This window comes from Mesoplodon mirus (assembly GCF_964341445.2).
Source record: "Mesoplodon mirus genome assembly, chromosome: 3".
Lineage (NCBI taxonomy): Eukaryota > Metazoa > Chordata > Mammalia > Artiodactyla > Ziphiidae > Mesoplodon > Mesoplodon mirus.
Window position 1 is genome coordinate 145,753,558 of NC_138978.1, and position 20,247 is coordinate 145,773,804.

The 20,247-nt window shown below is 36.1% G+C and overlaps 1 protein-coding gene across 1 annotated transcript in view; it reads right to left on the reverse strand.

Moving 5' to 3' along the window:
- Positions 1–20,247, reverse strand: part of SYT14 (synaptotagmin 14) — a gene marked incomplete at its 3' end in the record, with an annotated part of 155,665 nt that overhangs the window by 73,564 nt on the left and 61,854 nt on the right. The window contains 1 exon segment of the mRNA XM_082615156.1: positions 4,250–4,521. Within this exon segment, the coding sequence (XP_082471282.1) occupies positions 4,250–4,521 (272 nt within the window).

The following is a 20,247-nucleotide window of genomic DNA, read 5'->3' on the forward strand; positions in this document are numbered from 1 at the left end:
ATACACTTCCATGTATATTTCTGCTCCTTTTGTAAAAAAAATTACTAAAATTGTAACATTATAAACAAAACAACTGACAGCTCAATATTAGGCTGGAGAGAAAGAGAACATAAATGAAAGTATAATGCTACTGAAAATTTTGGTACCATTTTCAGATTTGTTTCAAATGCCCCCATCTGTAATAGAATGTTAACACATTTAGGCTTGAAAATCAATGGAAATGTGAAATACGAAAGTATAAATACAAAGGCCTCAAAATACTTGCAGCCAAATATTTATTTTCTATAACACACACACACTATTTCAATTTTTAACCAGAATTTAAAACTACGTATGATTTTCTGATACTAATTACTGTTGAAAATGGCAGAATACAATTCCAAAAGTTCAAGAAAGTATGAAACTATATATTTTAATTGTAAGGTTAAAAGAAACTGTATCTCTTTTGCCTGGAATTGTCTAAAGTTCCTGCTAGTCTAACTATCTGGAATGTAACAGGAGTTTCAGCTAGTGACTAATAGTGCCAAATTCAGGTCTCTGACTTTTCAGCTATACCACTTCACTCCTTCAAATATTTTAATAAATATTAAGTGTCTTTCATTTTAAAATGTGGGCCAATTTTATAATTTTCTGAATTTTTCTGAACTTTTATTTAATGCGTACTGTAGTAGGCACTACTACGGACTCTTGGTCTTCCCTTTCGCATGTCTCAAAAAAACTACCTGGGTTTTAGCCAGAAACACATTGTCTGGCAAGAGACTTTACTTTGCAGTCTTCCTTACAACTGATATAGCCATGAAACTCTGCTCTAGCCAAAGGGAGAGAAACAGAGTTCTGTATGAAACATCCAGATCAGGTTTGTAGAAAAAATTACATGCTCTTCACTCTCTATCTCTCACTCTTCCCACAAACAGATACACAGATAGGATGTGTGGGTCAGCTTGGACCATGTGGATTAGGCCAACACCCTAGGGGACAGAAGAGTGACTAAAAAGCAGGAACTGGGCCCCTGGATGATGTTGTAGAGCAAAGTCACCTACTCGCCCAGGAGTATTGTTAAATGAAAGACAAACAATCTTCTGTGGTTTTGTATCTGTATTTGCCATTGTACTTGTCTCCTTGTTATAGCAGCTTAACATGTGCCTAACTATTGCACCTACTATGTGCCAGGACATATTTTGGGTGGGGGATGCAGCAGAGAAACAAAAAGACACAAGTCTTTGACCTCAGAGATCTTACATGTCTACCTACTATGACTCAATTTTGTATGGTGTATGGAAGAAAAGATGACAAGTGAAGAAGAATACTTTAGGAGTAGGAACAAACTCTCATAGAATAATTCAGTTTTTTATGCAATATGATTAGATCAGGGTAAAAATATTCTTACTCTGTTAAACTGACAGGTTAGAACAAAATGTTTTAATGCATGCCACTTCATAATTGCTAATTAAATGATTAATTACATTATTTTTCAATTAAATATTTTCCAAAACAGTGTCATGACAGTTAAGATTTTCAAGGCAATAAAGATTTTTATATGGGCTCAGATAACTATTTCTGAGTTTTGTTTCTCTTGGTGCCTCCCTTTTTTTTTTCCTGGGCATTTTTTTTTTTCCTGGGCATTCCTTGTGAAACTGAGGGTTAAAAGGGTGGGACTTTTACAGATAAAAGCTACTATTTGTACTCTACAAACAGGTAATTAGAAAATAATCCCTCTTTTCAAGGTTCTGAATCAAAGTTTTCAATAATCTTTAGCCAGCAACAGGTCATCAATACAGTTAATGAACTCCTTGCCGGGGAATCCTTCTGAACTCTCCTCATTCCTCTCCCAGTTCAACTGTGTAGGAAGATAGGCTCTAAAATAGCTGGATCCTGGATTAAACCAATAGGAAGGTAAGAATTTTCTATTTGATAAATAATATCTATTAAAGGAATGGTAGGAAGCAAAGTAAACTTGAAAAAACACAAGAATGAGTTTTACACTAACACAGGCTATCAGCACCTAAATATTTATGTGACATGCATTTGCTGCAGTTTGAACATATTCAGTTTCGCTGTAGAAGACACAAAAGCAAGCAGGATGGAGGAGACTCAAGAAGTGTTAACACAGCAAGCTTCTGAAATATGGGCAAAACTCACAGGTTCTGTTAACTACAGATAATAAGGAAGTAACTTGAGAGACACAGGCAGAATTCAGAAGATGTGGTAAATATATATAATAACTAAGGTAATGACTTGTAAGATATGTCAAAGACAGAATAAACAGAAAATGAGATAGAACAAATGACTATTACCTATGGAAAGGGATAGAAAGGCCAAGCTATGATCATGTCACCTCTGGGCTGACAGCTCTGTCACCCACGTGTTCTATTTAAGAAATGCACATAAAATCTATGTCTATTTAGTAGACTAACTGCAAGTTTCACTTGTGGCCAGGAGTACTTGCCCCTGCATCTCTCCCATAAAACAAGTATGTGTTTTTGGCCCCTGGCACCCTTGTTCAAATCTCAACTTTTGTCCTTGTTACCGTGCCGTAATTAGGGAATGCTGATGGAGCAGAAAGAGTAAGACTGAACATAAGGACATTATATAAACCAGGATTCACACGGTGTTTGTTGTCTTGCCACCCGTACCTAAGGGCATCCTATCCTAAGTGTGTTCTCCTACCTTATCTTGCTTCTCTTCCTTCTTGTTTTACTTTTGAAATAGCTTAAAACACACATACACACATGCATGCACACACACACACAAGTGTAACCTGAGTATCTTAATTTGGCCTGTGAGTCCTCTGGGATAGCTTGCCTGGTGGTGTACTTGGAGGGTACCAATACTTCAAAGTAATTTTGCACACAATGATTCAGGTCAAGAGGGGCAATAGAGCATAGTTGTTAAGACCACTGTTTTTGCAGTCAGGCAGACCTGGCTTTGAATTACAGTTCTACTGTTTAAGCGCTACTTAAACCTGGGCAACTTGCTTAATTCTCTGAGTCTTAATGTTTTCAATTTCTGAAGTGGAAATAACAACTTTCTGAAGATGAGGTTGTTAGAGTTAAATGAGCTATGTAAAGCTTATAGAAAAGTTCTTGGCACAATTGGTGATAGCTATTATTGTTGTTGTTAGTTCCACAATCCAGGTTTCACTGTTTATGTGTTGGCTATCTATATAGTTTGCAAATCTATAAAATAGTTATCTCAAATTTGCTCAGGTACAAAACATGGAGAAATATTCTTTGTGGAAAATGATGAAATACTGCTATGTTAAATTTATAATACCAATGCAGAATTTCCTTCTAAGTTAGATAAGTTAGATACTATATAATAATATTAGAAATAGTAGAAGAGTAGTAACAGATAAAAAGTGTTCCTAGAAATTATATAAGAAAATCTTTAAGGAAATTCTATTCAGAGCTGTACTTTCATTATTTAATTTTGGCAGTAGATAAAAATTCACCTAGTAAGAACACTGACACACTGCAGTATCATGAAATGTTGTCTGGGACAAAAGTTGTACAAACTTGCCATCTAGAAAAAAAGGAAACCTAAAAGTAAATACTGCCTAATGAAAACCTCTAGATTACCTTTATAGTTTTTATCATCATTGAAAGATTAAAACAAATCCTTTTTAGAACATGGAAAGACTTCAAAAGTATAACACACCTATTTTTGTTGTTGTTTTCACATTTTTTGCTCCAAAAGAAGGAAATAACTTAAAACACAACCAACCAACCACTCTGAATGAATGATGTCATGAATTCAAATTTCATTAGTAAAGCTGAGCATCACTTATCCCTTCCATATTCCATGGTATGGAAATGCAGACATTATTCTGAAAGGCTTGTAAAACATTAAAGGGCCACCTCCCAATAGTAAAAATATCCAAATAAAATAATTTAAAAAATAAACACAAACATAAATAGGAACCTTAAGATAAAAGAAATGGGTAATTTCAGAATGTTTTATGTAAAATGTTAAAAAAAATTTTTTTAAACCCCTATGAGGTTGAAACCTGAGGCAAGATACTTCTCAATATCTTGCATATTGCTCTCATTTTTATCTACCTGTCCTCTTTTGAAAGAGAGTTGAAGGATGGTTGGGACAGCCCTGAAAAATCTGCTGGATAAAAATAGAAACTGGTACCATAAGCCATAAAGGACAAGATAGTGATAAAACCTTCTGACCAAGAGGATAAGCACAGGATTATTATCTTCCAAATAACATTCATTTAAAAATTCTATGTGCTTTTACTTACTTCAGGGCTCAGGACTGCAGTGCTGTCACTTGGAACATCTTCTTCATATCCTTTATTATGAAAACTTTCTATTTCATGACCTGTGCTTCCTTCACTTGGACACTTGTTATATGAGCATCTTGGACTGTTGCTGCAGTGGGAAAATTCACATTTACTGTCCCCAATTTCTGAGGGTGTACATGAGAGATGGGGAGAACCACTGTCATCCTGATATGGTGGTGGCTGCAATTCATCCAGTGGGGGTGTTCTTCTCATTCTCTGAATGCAGTTTCCTGATAATGATTAAGAATCTGGTCACTGTTTCCAATTAGCCTCGACATGCAGTACAGTCCACAATAATTGTAATAACTTTAAAAAACTGGATTAAAATTTTGTGGCAAAGTAACTACTAGATTTACTAATGAGTTGTCTTCTTCCCTAGTTCAGATGCAGAAATAAAATAATCTGGTTTCCCATTCCTCTCCTCCTGCATAATAAGATCAGGAAAAATAAAAGTTATATAACAAGAGAGACCCTGTTTTATACTATAAAAATGGGAGAGCAAAAAATACTAGTGAAATTGATGATTTATTTAGGTCTTTCTTTCAAAACAATCCTAGAGCATACAAACTTCATTTATTCCCTTATGATCTGTGACCTCTCTAGCCACAACAGTAAAAGTATGGTAAGTAAAACAAATATAAACCTCATTTATTGTCTTCAATTACTGAGATGAATTTAAACTAGCATTCACAGTGGGTGATTTGTTATACCCACGTCCCCTGCCCAGACGACCACAGAAGCACACTTAGACATGGAGCCTCCAGCAGCCTGGGTCCATGAGTGCCTCTGATGAGCAGAGTCCCCAGTCATTTCCCACTGGACATGTAGAGTGAATAAGAAATACACTCTTGTTGTTTATATTCCTGAGATTTGGGGGGGTCACTTGTTACTGCAGCAAACTTAGCCTATCCTGTCTGAAACGATCTATGAAGGATTTTTCTAAGTGAATTAATGGAATAAACATAACCTCAATATAAAAGTTTTATTAAGAAATGATTTTTTAAAAAAGAAAATAAATGATTTTTCAAACACACTTTAAACATCAAAATAAATAAATAAATAAATAAACTAGCATTCACCTTAGCAGAGTCGGAAACTATTTTTCCACATCTATCCTAGATCCAGAATCCTGGAATGGGTGCACTCTGAATGAAGGCCTAATTCCCCCATCCCCAGCAAAGCCTGAAGTCTGCATTCCACCCCGTCTCCATTATAAAGAGGCCACACCCTGCTCCACCACACCCTGAATCTGTATTCCTTCTAAAGTATGGCTCCACCTTGTCCAGAGCACGCATCTCCACCTCCAGCAGTTAATTTGAAACTACATTTTCTTTCTCTCTTAAATTATGCTTTTAACTTTTACCGTAATGATTTATCTAAATAACTGAGAATAAACATGTCTGTGAACAGGATAGAGGTGGGGACAGGAGGGTATGTATGGAAATAGAGTTCAGTATACAACTTAGGAAAGCTAAGTCTGTGTAGATAAATCCTGGACACAATAACAGATATTAAATTTAAACACTGCTCGTTTTTTCCTTTAATGGACTGTGACTCTCCTTTCTCAAAAGGGACTCTGAAAAAAGGTAGTTTGTATTGTAATTCTTATAATGGAGTTCAGTTCAAATGTTCAATAGGTCTTCTGTTTTTCCTTAGAAAAACTTTACATAAGAACTATAAAACTCATTGAAAAATTACCACAATGTCTGGTTCAAATGAAAAATATTGAACTTAGCACAGATTTACATATTTGCTCAGAAGCCCTAATTTTGTAAAAAGAAATTAAATGTCTCACCTACTGAGTCTAACATACCCACTTTAGAAAACATAAGCACAAAGTAGAAAAGTTAACGACTTAATATAGCTAAATTTGAGAAGATAGATTAAATAGATGGATTGCAAATAGTAGCTAATAAAACACAATAAACCAGATTTCAGAACAGGGCTTCCAGGAAAACTTTTGTTTTCCTGACAAAAGCAGGCAGACTCAACTGGCATGCCCCTTTTGTCCACTGGCCTTTCCCCCTCCTCCTGCTTGGAGGTGCTGCACTCATCTTGTAACCATGAAGTAACAAGCATGAGAATGAAAACTAAGAATAATGAAGAAGCATCTGAAAAATCACTAAGTAGCTATCTCCAAACTTCTTGATGCCTGAGACAAATAAATCCCTCTTTGTTAACAAAAACAGGGACTTCCCTGGCAGTCCAGTGGTTAAGACTCTGCGCTTCCACTGCAGGGGGCATGGATTCGATCCCTGGTCTGGGAACTAAGATCCCACATGCCTCGCAGCATGGCCAAAAAACAAAAAACACAACAAAACCTGATATTTGAATTTTGTTGTTTCTAAATATATTCTCTACTGATAGGTTTTAAATCACTAAAATGACATCTTCTCTCCCTTTAAAATGTACATTTAATCAGCCATTGAATTATAAGTTAGATTGTAATATCTAAATATTTACTGTACCATGAAGACAATCAAAAAATTCCCAATGTAGTAGTTCTAAGAATCAGCATGCCATCTTTTCCTTTACCTTAATTTTTTCAAAAAGAGAGATGATCTTTCCCAGAAGTCTCTCAGCATATTACCCCACAGATCTCACTGGACAGAACTGGGTCACATGTCTATTTCTAAACCCATCTGTGGTAGGGGGAATGTGATTACCATAAATGGTTTAGATTAATCAGAAGCCATCAAATTGAAGCTGGGGATGGGATCCATTTCACTGTTCATATCTATATGGAAAAGAGTAGATGCCACTCACCAAGAAAAAAAAAGAGAGAAGACTCAAATTAGAAATGAAGGAAGAGAAATTACAATTGATACCACATATAAAAAGGATCATAAGAGATTAGTATGAAAAATTATATACCAACAAATTGGACAACCTGGAAGAAATGGATAAATTCCAAGAAACATACAATCTACCAAGACTGAATCATGAAGAAATAGAAAATCTGAGCAAACCAATTACTAGTAAGGATAGTGAATCAGTAATCAACTTCCCAACAAACAAAAGTCCAAGATCAGATGGCTTCACTGGAGAATTCTTAAACACTTAAAGAAGAATTAATACCAGTCCTTCTCAAACTCTTAGAAAACACAGGTGAGGAGGGAACACTGGCAAACTCATTTTACGAGGCCAGCATTACCCAAAGCCAGACAAGGACACTACAAAAAAAGAAAATTACAGGCCAATATTCCTGATGAACACAGACGCAAAAGTCCTCAACAAAATATTAACAAACTGAATTCAAGAATATATTAGGAGGATCATACATCATAATCAAGTAGGAGTTATTCCAGGGGATGGTTCAACATATGGAAACCAATCAATGTAATAAAAAACATTAACAAAATGAAATATAAAAATAATATGATCATTTCAATAGATACAGAAAAAGCATTTGGCAAAATTCAACATCCATTCATGATAAAAACCCTCAACACACTGGGTACAAAGGGAACATACATCAACATAATAAAATCCATATATGAAAAGCCCACAGCTAACATCATACTCAACAGTGAAAACCTGAAAGCTTTTCCTCCAAGACTGGGAACAAGACAAGGATGCTGACTCTCACTGCTTTTATTCAACATGGTCCTGGAAGTCCTAGCTAGAGCAATTAGGCAAGAAAAAAAAAAAAGACATCCAAATTGGAAAGGAAGAAGTAAAACTGTCTCTATTTGCAGATGACATAATATTATATATAGAAAACCATCAGGAGTCCACCAAAAAACTGTTAGAGCTAATAAATATAATCAGTAAAGTTGGTGGATACAAAATCAATATAAAAAATCAGTTGTGTTTTTATCAACAATGAATTATCATAAAAAGAAATTAAGGGAGAAAAATCCCATTTACAAGTGCATTAAAAAGAAACTAACAAAAAAAGGAACTAACAACAAAAAAAGAAATACTTGTGGAATGTGGCTAAGAAGGATATTTACAGGCTTAAGTGCATATACCAGGGAGGGCAGGGGAGAGAGGAAGGCTGAAAACAATGATCTAAGTACCCATTTCAAGATGTTAAAAATTTAAAAAACATACAAGTGAAACTCAAACAAAGTAGGAGGAATGAAATTAGGAGCAGAAATCAAAAAGAGAAAACACGCATACAATAGAAAGCATCAGCAAACCAAAATAAAATTCACTGTGAACACTAATAAAATTAATAAGCTGCTAGAAGAGACTAGTCAGGAACAAAAGAGAGATGGCATAAATTATTAATATCAAGAGTAAAAATGAGGACATCATTTCAAATCCTTTAGACATTAAAAAGATAGCAAGCTTTCCCTTTGTTCTTCCCTTTTTGGAAAGTTATCAGTACTAAAGCTCTTCAGTGGGGCAGAGGCAGGGAGTGGTCTGCCTTGGCGGTGGCACAAGAAGCCGCAGTGGCCCGGAGCTGTATGTCAGAGCACAAGTGGGGTGAGGAGGGCCTTCATTCAGGGAGAGGCCAGAAGTGAGGCGTCAGAGCTCAAGGAGGGCAAAGAGGGCATCCATACATGGGGCAGCACCATGCAGCATGATGGAACCCAATCTGGATGAGAAAGGCCCAGCAAAGGGAACCAGAGCCTCAGCAGGATAAGAAGGTTCCCCATGGACAGGAAGCCTAGTCTGGGGCAACAGAGCCCAAACAGAGTGAGGAGTGTGTCTACACTGAGGGAAGGGGAGCCAGAGCCTGAGTAGGATCAGAGCCATGGAGGGGGGACTGGTGTGGGCTGTCAAGCCCAGGAAGGCTGAGGAGGGCATCCACACAAACAGGTGGCCTGACACAGGCAAACCAGAACCTAAGCTGGACGGGGAGGGTATCCACGTGTGAGGATAGCCTAGAGTGAGCTGTCTGAGTCCATGTGGGAAAAGGAAGGCAACTATGTGGGGAAAAGGGCAAGCCCTAGAGTATGGGGTCAGAACCCAAGCAGGAAGTCAGAGCTTAGGTAGGATGATGAGGACATTCAATGTCGGGCAAGCTGGCCTGGGCTGTCAGAGTCCATGTTCTGAGGGTTACAAGGACATTCAGGAGTGGAAAAGGCTGTATGTGATACTGGAACCTAAATGGGGTGAAAGGGGGATGTGTGCAGAGTGATGGGGAGTGGTGTGGTGGTGATTAAACAATATATATATTATGGTTAATGGGAGCCAGTTCTTTCAGTGTTTGAAAAGGTAGTTACAAATATGGAAAGGGAAAACACTAGAATAAACTCTGTGGTGTTGAATTAGAATGAAAAGATATCAGTGTGAACTCAGGTTGTTAGTAATAGGTAGAACTATAGTGTAAATATGCATATAATGTGTGTATACACACACACACACAATCCTGAGTATACTAGCTCTATCCACTGAGAGGGCTTAAGAACAACACTTTGATAGCAATGAGCATACCTATTGCCCAGATCTTGGCTTTTCAATCAGTTCTTCACTAAAAGGAACCACGACTCCATGAAGAAATGGCTAATTCCAGGGCTGAGAAAAGGAAAATACAAGACAAGCCTAGACAAGCTTCTTGTGTTGAGAGTTAAGGACACACTCAAAGAATGATGGGGTCATGTCAAAAGGACAAAGAAACCAGCTTGAAGGGGTTCACACTGACCAAGTCCCACTAACAATTTGAGCTTCAAAATAAATAATTATAGTAACTGATTATAAGACATTGAGAAAAAGAGGAAACCATGAATCCATCTAGATATAAATAAATATAAGAGTAAACTGAAAGAATTTTGAGAACTACGTCATTTATGTAGTTAGAAATACATTCTGACAAAGGACTTAATTATCAAGAGTAACTTAGTACAGAAGCCTGGTACACACCTCCTTAATGACGAGACCAAACTGAACATTCTGAGTAATGGGATAAATCAAAATTGTGCATTACCTGGTAAGACACAATGAGAGGAATATGGTACCATTTCCAGCTAGAGATGCATAACCTGAATCTAATTGTGAGGAATATCAGACAAGCTCAGATATTCTAAAAAACAAGTGTAATCTCCAAAAGGGAATGACCGAAGAACTGTTCTAGACCGAGGGAGACTAACAAGACATGGTAACTAAATGCAAGGCATGATTTTGAACTAGATCCTTTTATAATGCACATTATTTGGACAACTGTTGACCTTGAGTGGGTTCCGAGAATTAAATGTTAAAAGTATATCAGTATTAATGTCTTACTTTTGATGGTTGGATTACAGTTATGTAAGAGAATATTCTTACTTGTAAAAAATATACACTAATGTATTTGGGGGTAAAGAAGCATCAGATCAGCAAGCCATTTACCCTCAAATGACTCAAGGTGGTAAAAAGGACTATAAAGTTGTTCTATAAATGCAACATGGACTTAACATTAGAAAATTAATCTATCAAATTCACTGCATTTAAAGAATAAAGGTTAGGGCTTCCCTGGTGGCGCAGTGGTTGGGAGTCCGCCTGCCGATGCAGGGGACGCGGGTTTGTGCCCCGGTCCGGGAGGATCCCACGTGCCACGGAGCAGCTGGGCCCATGAGCCATGGCCGCTGAGTCTGCGCATCCGGAGCCTGTGCTCCGCAACGGGAGAGGCCACAACAGTGAGAGGCCCATGTACCGCAAAAAAAAAAAAAAAAAAGAATAAAGGTTAAAAGTAATGTGATAATTGTAACAGATTTTGTTTATTTATCCAGCTTTAATAATTATTAAAAATTGTACCACTGTATTTCATTTACACCTTCCATTTTCCACACACATCCTTTCTGGATTATTTTAAAGATTTTAAAAAGCATTTGATGAAATTAATTATCCATTCATGATAAAAAAATCTCTGTGCAAACAAGGAATAGAAGGCAATTTCTTTTAACTCATAAAGAGTATCTTTGAAAGTCCTATAGCAAACAACAAATTTACTGGTGAAATGTTGAAAACTTTACCTCTGAGATCAGGAATGAGACAAGGATGCCTTTTATCACCACCTCTATTCAACAATGTACTGGAGGTCCTAGCCAATGTAATAAGGTGAGAAAAAGAAGATGTAAAGGGATTGGAAAGAAAGAAATAAAACTGTCACTACTCTTAGATGATGACTGTGATATAGAAATCTCAAAATAATTTAGAGATAAGCTATTAGAGTTAGTAAGCATATTTAGTAAGGACACTGGATACAAGATTAGTATTTAAAAAATCAATTGAATCTCTACATACACACAATGAACAATTAAAAAGAAATTTAAAACCAATTTCACATATAATAGCATCAGATAATATCAAATATCTAAGAGTAAATTTCAGAAATCCCCTTGCTGCTCTTTTTCCAGTTCTTGGGTTTACAATTAGAACGTGTACTCTGAGCAATTGGCAGAATCCATACTTTGGCTTTCCAAGCAGCGTCTATATGTTACAGGAAGGGCCAATTGGAAACACTGCAGTTTCCTTTCTCGAGCAACAAGACATCCCAAGGGAAAAGCAGAGATTAGTGTCAGTCAGAGACTTGAGAATTGCAGGTGTGGTGACTGCCTTCACTAGTTTGGCCTCTACAAAAATTAATAGGCTTGAAAATTAATGGCAGATTATCATAAAGTTAATTAGAAGATGACTTAACTGGAGCTGCCACTCCAGATGGAGCCTCCTTACTGAGCAAATTAACACAGCCTTGGTATTTGATATGTAGCTTTAATTTAGCAAATGCTTTTCCCTTCATAATAATCCAGAGAGAACAAAAGCAACAGGTTATTTACATGTGGTAAGGACAGATACGTCTACTGCCCTGCTTCAGGGAAACATAATAAAATATTCTTGCTCTATGCCGTGATCTGCTTTTGCAGAGACTTTGGCTGCCTTCACATTCCACGCTCCATCTCCTTGATCCTGCTCTAGAAGACAGCAATCTATTAGGATCTGTAAGAGTAGAAGAGTTGACAGATGAAGTTTCTTGGTAAATATACATGTGTAACAGAAGTGAGAACTAAATCTTAAGAAAACACAGAGCTTGCCTCCTCAATAAAGTTCTTGAGGATCCAGGGTATGCTAGAATATTCCTCCCAAAGTCAAAGAGAATTTGCTACCCCTTGTCTGCCTCCCACTAAGAAGGAGACAAAAAGTTTGGTTGGCCACTTTAAACTTTGAGAGCAGCATGTTCCATAATTGAGTGTATAGCTCTGATCCATTTACAAGGTAAAATAAAAAGCTATTAGCTTTCAGTAGCACCCAGAGCAAGATAAGTCTCTCCAGATGATCCAGGTACAGTAGTGTAAGCTCTACATGTGACCTTTAAGACTCAGCAAACCAAATGGTCTTCAAATGTCTGCAGTAGGTCATGATGCTTAAAAGTATCATTGAGAAGTTCTGATGGTAGAATTGCATTGGAGGCCTTTAGATTTTTTAAATTATGATGTTTTCATACCTCCAAACACAATTTATTAGAAGACAGAGTTCAGATTATTTTTGTACCATGCCTTGAAACCCTAATCTTTCTTACTTTATCTCCCTGGTAGCTTGAAATAATTCCTGATTCAAACCATACTTCGCATGTAGCTACTGACTTTCTAACAGTAAAATCTTACTCAGCACATCTACTTTCTGAGTCGAAAATCAATTCATTGCCTCTCATTTCTTGACTCTTAGGTTTTGATAAAAGATCATACTCACTTCCGCAAGTGAAATGAAAAGTGGTTTGTTTTTGAGAAACAGCTCCTGACCAAATATTAGTGTCAAACAGAGACTAACTGGAAGATCAAGGGACACCAGGTAGCAATGTCATCCAACTGGTCCAGTATGAAGAAGATCGCATGTGATCACCTAGCTATTGAGTTAGGAATGTCAAGCTGTACTCCACCATCAAGGGGAATTGGCAGATCTTGCATGAGGACTAAGTAGGCTCTGAAGGCACAGGGAGGTATGATAGTTACTCCTGCCGTATCTTGCTTCACCTGCATGCACAGTCTCAAAGTATGCTATGACTACTTAACTGAGGGTTAAAAAATTATGTCTAATGATATGCCCCAAACCAGCAGAAGTGGAATTTTCTGGTATTATATAGGATTATAATCTTTATAATCTTTCAGAGATGGCCCTAAAAGATAAGAAAAAAGGAAACTCTTCTCAGTGGATAGAATTTGTAGCAGTTCATTTGGTTTTCAACTTTGCTTAGAATAAGAGTTGGCCTCAATTAGTGGGTCCAGCTGGATGTAAGAACTTAGGAGAAGAAAGACTGGCAGACCTAGAATGGCTCTTGTGCCTGAAAATATTTACATTTCCAATATAGTTTAAAACACAAATACGCAGCAGATAACATGATTTCTAAAATTTAACCTCACACATTCTAATTCTTTCCCAGATTGAAGAAGTTTCTAAGTTGTATAACAACTACATTACTTTACTTTTTTGCTCTCCTCCTTAGATTGGAATCCCTAGTTTTATCCAATAGGATTTAAAATATAAACATTTCAGGGCTTCCCTGGTGGCGCAGTGGTTGAGAGTCTGCCTGCTGATGCAGGGGACACGGGTTCGTGCCCCGGTCTGGGAAGATCCCACATGCCGCGGAGCGGCTGGGCCCGTGAGCCATGGCCGCTGAGCCTGTGCGTACGGAGCCTGTGCTCCGCAACAGGAGAGGCCACAACAGTGAGAGGCCCGCGTATCGCAAAAAAATAAAAAATAAACATTTCACATTAACTCTCTCCTAGCCTTCTCAGTTGTATTCATCACCTACCCCCCAAATGTATCCACCCTCCCCCCAAATACACATATCATGCATGTAGATTAGCCTAAGTGTTCCTACTAAATATTTCTACAACACACTTTGCTTCTATCGTGTACACTGTATTGTAGTTATCTGTTCAGATATTATGAACTGTGAGCTCCCTGAGGGAGCAGGTACTATCTCTTTTACCTTTGTACCTGCAGTGCCTAGCAACACAAAGCTTGAAACACAGTATATTACCTTAAACATTTTTGTTGATTAATGGGCAAAATAATTGTTGCAGAGGGATCTCAATGTGACCCAAACATAACTGGCAAGGCAGTGAGACTTCTGGGTTTACAGACCATGAACTCAAACTGTATTTTCTGTTTTAACATTAAGGAAATAAAAGAATTGCCGATGTTACAAGATGTCACTAACTAATGCTCAACATTTTAGAACTCTTCAAATTAAAGCATGTCACATTATTTCTGTGAACAAGAACTGGAGTCTAAGCAGGCCAAAACAGTCATCTGAGCTGAGGAGGCAGCTGAAGTGTGAAGTTTGAAGTGAAGGATTTGAGGCAGCTGAAGTGGCTGGAAATTGTGGGGCAGGTCACTGAAAAGGAGAAAGCTGTGCAGAGAACGGGGCCTCCAAAGTCTGTGTGGAGGACCCCAATGAGTCTGTGACCAAGAGTTAGCTGTACATGTGCAAAGACAGACCACCCAAGGCTTACCAGGTAGCAGTAACAGAGATATTAGAAGCCAATCAGTGCTAGGGGGAATTCAGAGTGCCTTCCCATAATGGTTAGTTAGAGGATTACAATTAAGTCCTCCATTTAAAAAATCTTCTTTATTGTGGTATAATTTGTAGACAATAAAATCCAGCCATTTTGATGTACCGTTCAACGAGTTTTGACAAATGCATATAGTTCTGTAACCACCACCACAAAGGAGATATAGAATGTTTCCATTCCCCTTAAGTTTTCTCATGTCCCTTTGTTCCCCACAAGTTTTGCCACAGGCCAACCACTGATCTGCTTTCCTTCACTATAGTTATGCCCTTTACAGGATACCATATAAATGGACTCACACAGTATATAGTCCTTTGTATCTGGCATCTTTTACTTCCTGTAAATGCTTCTGAGGTTTAACTACGTTTTTGCCTCTATCAGAAGTTTGTTACTTTTTGTTAATCTGTATTCTACTGTAGGGATACAATTTATCTTTTCAAACTGTTTTCCAATTGGCTCTACCATTTTGCATTCAAACTGCAATGCATAGGAGTTCCATTTATTCCACATCCTCACCAATATTTGGTACTGATAGTCTTTTAAATTTTAAGCATTTCACTGGCTGTGTAGTGATATCTCATTGTGGTTTTAGTTTGTGTTTCCCTAAATGACTAATGATTTGGGCATCTTTTCATGCATTTATTGCAAACGAGAAATTCATTACCAAGAGAGAAAAACTACTGAATCTCTGAATATAGTTGTGAATTTCTATTTCTCCTTTGCAATACATTTAAAATATTTTGTCCAAGTCTGTGGCTTGCCTCTTCATTTTCTTAATAGTGTCTTTTGAAGAGCAAAAGTTTTTAAGTTTTAATGTAGTCACAGTGATTCCAATTTTCTTCTATGATTCATGCCTTTTGATTCCTATCAATGAAATCTTTGCATAACGCAAAGTCACAAAGATTATCCATGTCTTCTCTAGTAATTAAATAAGTTTTAACATTTACATTTATGACCTATCTAGAATTAATTTTTGTGTATGGTGTGAAGCAAGGATTGGTGTTTATTATTTTTTCCATATGGATATCCAGTTGTTCCTGAACGACTTACTGAAAGACTTTTTTCCTCATTGAATTACCTGGGCACCTTGTTGAAAATAATTGTCATACGTGTGTGAGTCTGCATTCTAGTCTCTTCTGTTTCACTTAATTATATGTCTATCCTTGTGCCAATACCACACTTCCTTGATTACTGTGGCTTTACACTAAATCCTGAGATCAGGTAGTGTAAGCCCTTTAACTTTGCTCTTCTTTTCCACAACAGTTTTGACTATTCTATGCCCCTTTAATTTCCATAAATATTTTAGTCTGTCATATGCTACAAATAAAAAAAGGCCTGGTGGAATTTTAATGGAGATCATATTTAATCTATAGATCAATTTGGGGAGAATAAACATCTTCACAATATTGAATCTTCCAATCAATTAACATGCTATACCACTACATTTAATTCTTGTTTACAGTCTCTTAACAATGTTTTGTAGTTTTCAGTGTCTTGCTTATTACTCTTATTCCTAAGGATTCGGTTTTATGATACTACTATAAATGATATTGTTTTAAAAATCGTATTTCCCAATTGTTTTTGTTAATATATAGAAATACATTTGATATTTGTATATTGACCTGGTATCCTAAAAATTCCTTGTAAATTTCTTAGAAATTTCTACATAATCATATCATCTGCAAGTAAAGATAGTTTGATGACTTCTTCCTTTCCAAGCTCTATGACTTTTTTTCCCCTTGCCTTATTGTTCTAGCTAGACTCTCAATTAAAAACACTAAATAGAAGTAGTGAGAGTGGAAATTCTTGTCATATACTGGATTTTACTTAAAAAAAAAAAGCATTCAATATTTCACCACTAAATATTATTAGCCTTGTGGGATTTTAAAATTTTGTTATTTTTTAGAGCCTGTAATCAGTGATTGAAAAAGTTTGATGGAAGGTTTTTATCATGAATGGAAGTTGAATATAGTCAAAAACATTTGTCCATCAAGTGTATTTTGCTACTTCTGAGTGGAGTGTTCTATCAATGTCAACAAAAAAAAACCTGGTTGATTTTGTGGCTGAAGTCTTCTGCATCCTTATTGATTTTCAGTCTACTTCTCTTATTCATTACCAAGAGAGAAGTACTGAATCTCTGAATATAATTGTGAATTTCTGTTTCTCCTTTGCTTCAAGTTTATTGAAGCTGTTATTTAGGATTATTATGTCTTCTTGATGAATTGACTCAAATTCTTGTGGAAATGTCCCTCTTTATCCCTGATAATAATACTTATTCTAAAGTCTTCTTTGATATTAACACAGCCTTCTCAGCTTCCTCTGAATTCATGTTTGCATGGTAGGTATATCATTTTTTTCTATCCTTTAACTTTTAAATTATCTATGCTTTTATATTTAAATTAGGTTTCTCATACACAATATATGTTTGGATATTGCTTTAAAAAATCTCATCTGACAATATTTGCCTTTTAATTGGCATATTTAAATCATTTAGATTTAGCATAATTATCAAAATCAGGAACTGACAAGCTTTCTCCAACAGACCACACAAAATAAATATTTTAGACTTTGTAGGCCACATATAGTGTCTTCCACACATTCTCTGTGTGTGTTTATGAGTTTTATAACACTTTAAAACTGGAAAAATCTGGTATATACATACAAGAGAATATTATTCAGCCATAAAAAGGGATGATGTACAGCAGAAACTAACACAACATTGTAAAGCAACTATACTCCAGTAAAAATTAATTTTAAAAAACCTGATAATACCAAATGTTGGTGAGGATGTGGAGCAACAAGAACTCTCATTCATTGCTGGTGGGACTGCAAAATGGCTACAATCATTTTAGATGACAATTTCTTACAAAGCTGAACACAGTCTTACCTTACAATCCAGCAACTGCGCTCCTAGATAGTTACCCAATTGAGTTGAAAATGTATGTCTGCGCAAAAATCTGTGCGTGAATGTTTATATCAGCTTTATTCATAATCACCCAAAACTGGAAGTCATCAATATGTCTTCGATAAGTGAATGGATAAACAAACTATGGTACATCTATACAATGTAATATTATTTAGTTATAAAAAGAAAGGAGCTATCAAGCCATGAAAAGACATGGAGGAACCTTAAATGCATATTGGTAAGTGAAAGAAGCCAGTCTGAAAAGGCTACATACTGTTGATTTCAACTTTATGACATTTTGGAACAGACAAAACTATAGAGACAATAAAAATATCATTGGTTGCCAAGGATTCCAAGGGAGGGAGGTATGACATGAATAGCTTGAACACAGATTTTTCAGGGTGGTGACACTATTCTGTATGAAACTAATGGTGGATACATGTTATTATGCATTTTTCAAAACCCCTATAACTGTACAACACAAAGAACAAAACAATGTAATTATTGACTATAATTAATAATAATGTTTCAATATTGGCTCATTTATTTTAACAAATGTACCACACTAATACAAGATACTAATAACAGGCCAAACTTTGGGTGGGAATAAAGGGTTAAGGGGTGGGAGCGGGGTAGGTATATGGAATTCTATGTGCTATCAGCTCAATTATTCTATAATCTAAAAATATTTTTTAAAAAGGGATGAAATTCTGATATTTGCTACAACATGAAAGAATCTTGAAGACATTATGTTAAGTGAAATAAACCAGACAAAAAAATGACAAATATTGTATGTTTCCACTTTTATGAGTTACTTACAGTTGTCAACTCATAGAGACAGAAAAGATAATGGTGATTGGCAGGATCCTGGGGGATGGGCAATGGAGAGTTACAGTTTAATGGGTACAGAGTTTCAGTTTGGGAAGATGAAAAGGTATGGATGGTGGTGATGGTGATGTGAATTTACTTAGTGTCACTGAACTGTACACTTAAAATGTTTAAAATGGTCAATTTTGTTACATATATTTTTCATAATTAAGAAAAAAGTAAAAGTCATTTTTAGCTTACAGGCCATACAAAAACAGGCTGTATGCCAAATTTGGTTCATGGGGAATAGTCTGTGAATACCTCATCTATATAGTTAAGTACAAATCTACCCTCCTGTAATTTCTTTTTTATTTGCCCTAACTATTCTTTGTTCATTTTTCTTCTTTCTCTGACTTCTTTTAGACTGAGTACTTTTATAATTCAATTCTCTCTCCACTATTAGCTTATTAGCCTTAAGTTTTGTTTTATTTTCCAGTGGTTCTTCTAGGATTTATATAATATATATCTTTAACTTATCACAATCTATCTACAAATAATTTCATATATAACATAAAAATCTTACAACAGAATACTTCTCCTCTCACTTTTTGCGCTATTTTCACATATTTTTAATTCTACATACATACTTTGGTTTTACCTAGTAATCAATATTAATGAAGACCCTAAGTTACCATTAAAGATTCAATTAAACTACATATAAAATACAAATCAGAAAGATTTCCATTAAAAAAATTAAAGAATTCTCATGCTTAAGGAAGAATTCCCAGCTATCTTTGAGGAATATAGATAGCTTGGGACACATACTATTTATATTACATTACATCAGATTACATAGTATTTATATTTATGTTACATCAGAGATGTAACAAATCTATTAGAGTAGAGCTGACTTTATTTTCAAGTGCAAAGTTTAGATATTCAGTACTTTCTCAAGTGTCCAGCATATTATATGCTCCTAAAATTTTATATGTTCATGTCAATCAGCACATAAAATACGCTTATCAGTAAATGAAAGTAAAAAATTAATACAACTGTATTATAAAATCCTATCTGGCAGTCCCTCCCATCAGGAAACTTCCACAAGCCTCTTAGATAGCCTCATCCACCAGAGGGCAGACAGGAGAAGCAAGAAGAACTACAGTCCTGCAGCCTGTGGAACAAAAACCACATTCATAGAAAGACAGACAAGATGAAAAGGCAGAGCGCTATGTCCCAGATGAAGCAACAAGATAAAACCCCAGAAAAACAACTAAATGAAGTGGAGATACGCAACTTTCCAGAAAAAGAATTCAAAATAATGATAGTGAAGATGATCCAGAACCTTGGAAAAACAATGGAGGCAAAGATTGAGAAGATGTAAGAAATGTTCAACGAAGACCTAGAAGAATTAAAGAACAAACAAACAGAGATGAACAATACAATAACTGAAATAAAAATATACTAGAAGGAATCAATAGCAGAATAACTGAGGCAGAAGAACGGATAAGTGACCTGGAAGACAGAATGGTGGAATTCACTGCTGCAGAACAGAACAAAGAAAAAAGAATGAAAACAAATGAAGACAGCCTAAGAGACCTCTGGGACAACATTAAACGTAACAACATTCGCATTATAGAAGTCCCAGAAGGAGAAGCAAGAGAGATAAAGGACCCGAGAAAATATCTGAAGAGATTATAGTCGAAAACTTCCCTAACATGGGAAAGGAAATGGCCACCCAAGCCAAGGAAGCACAGAGAGTGCCATACAGGATAAACCCAAGGAGAAACACACTGAGACACATAGTA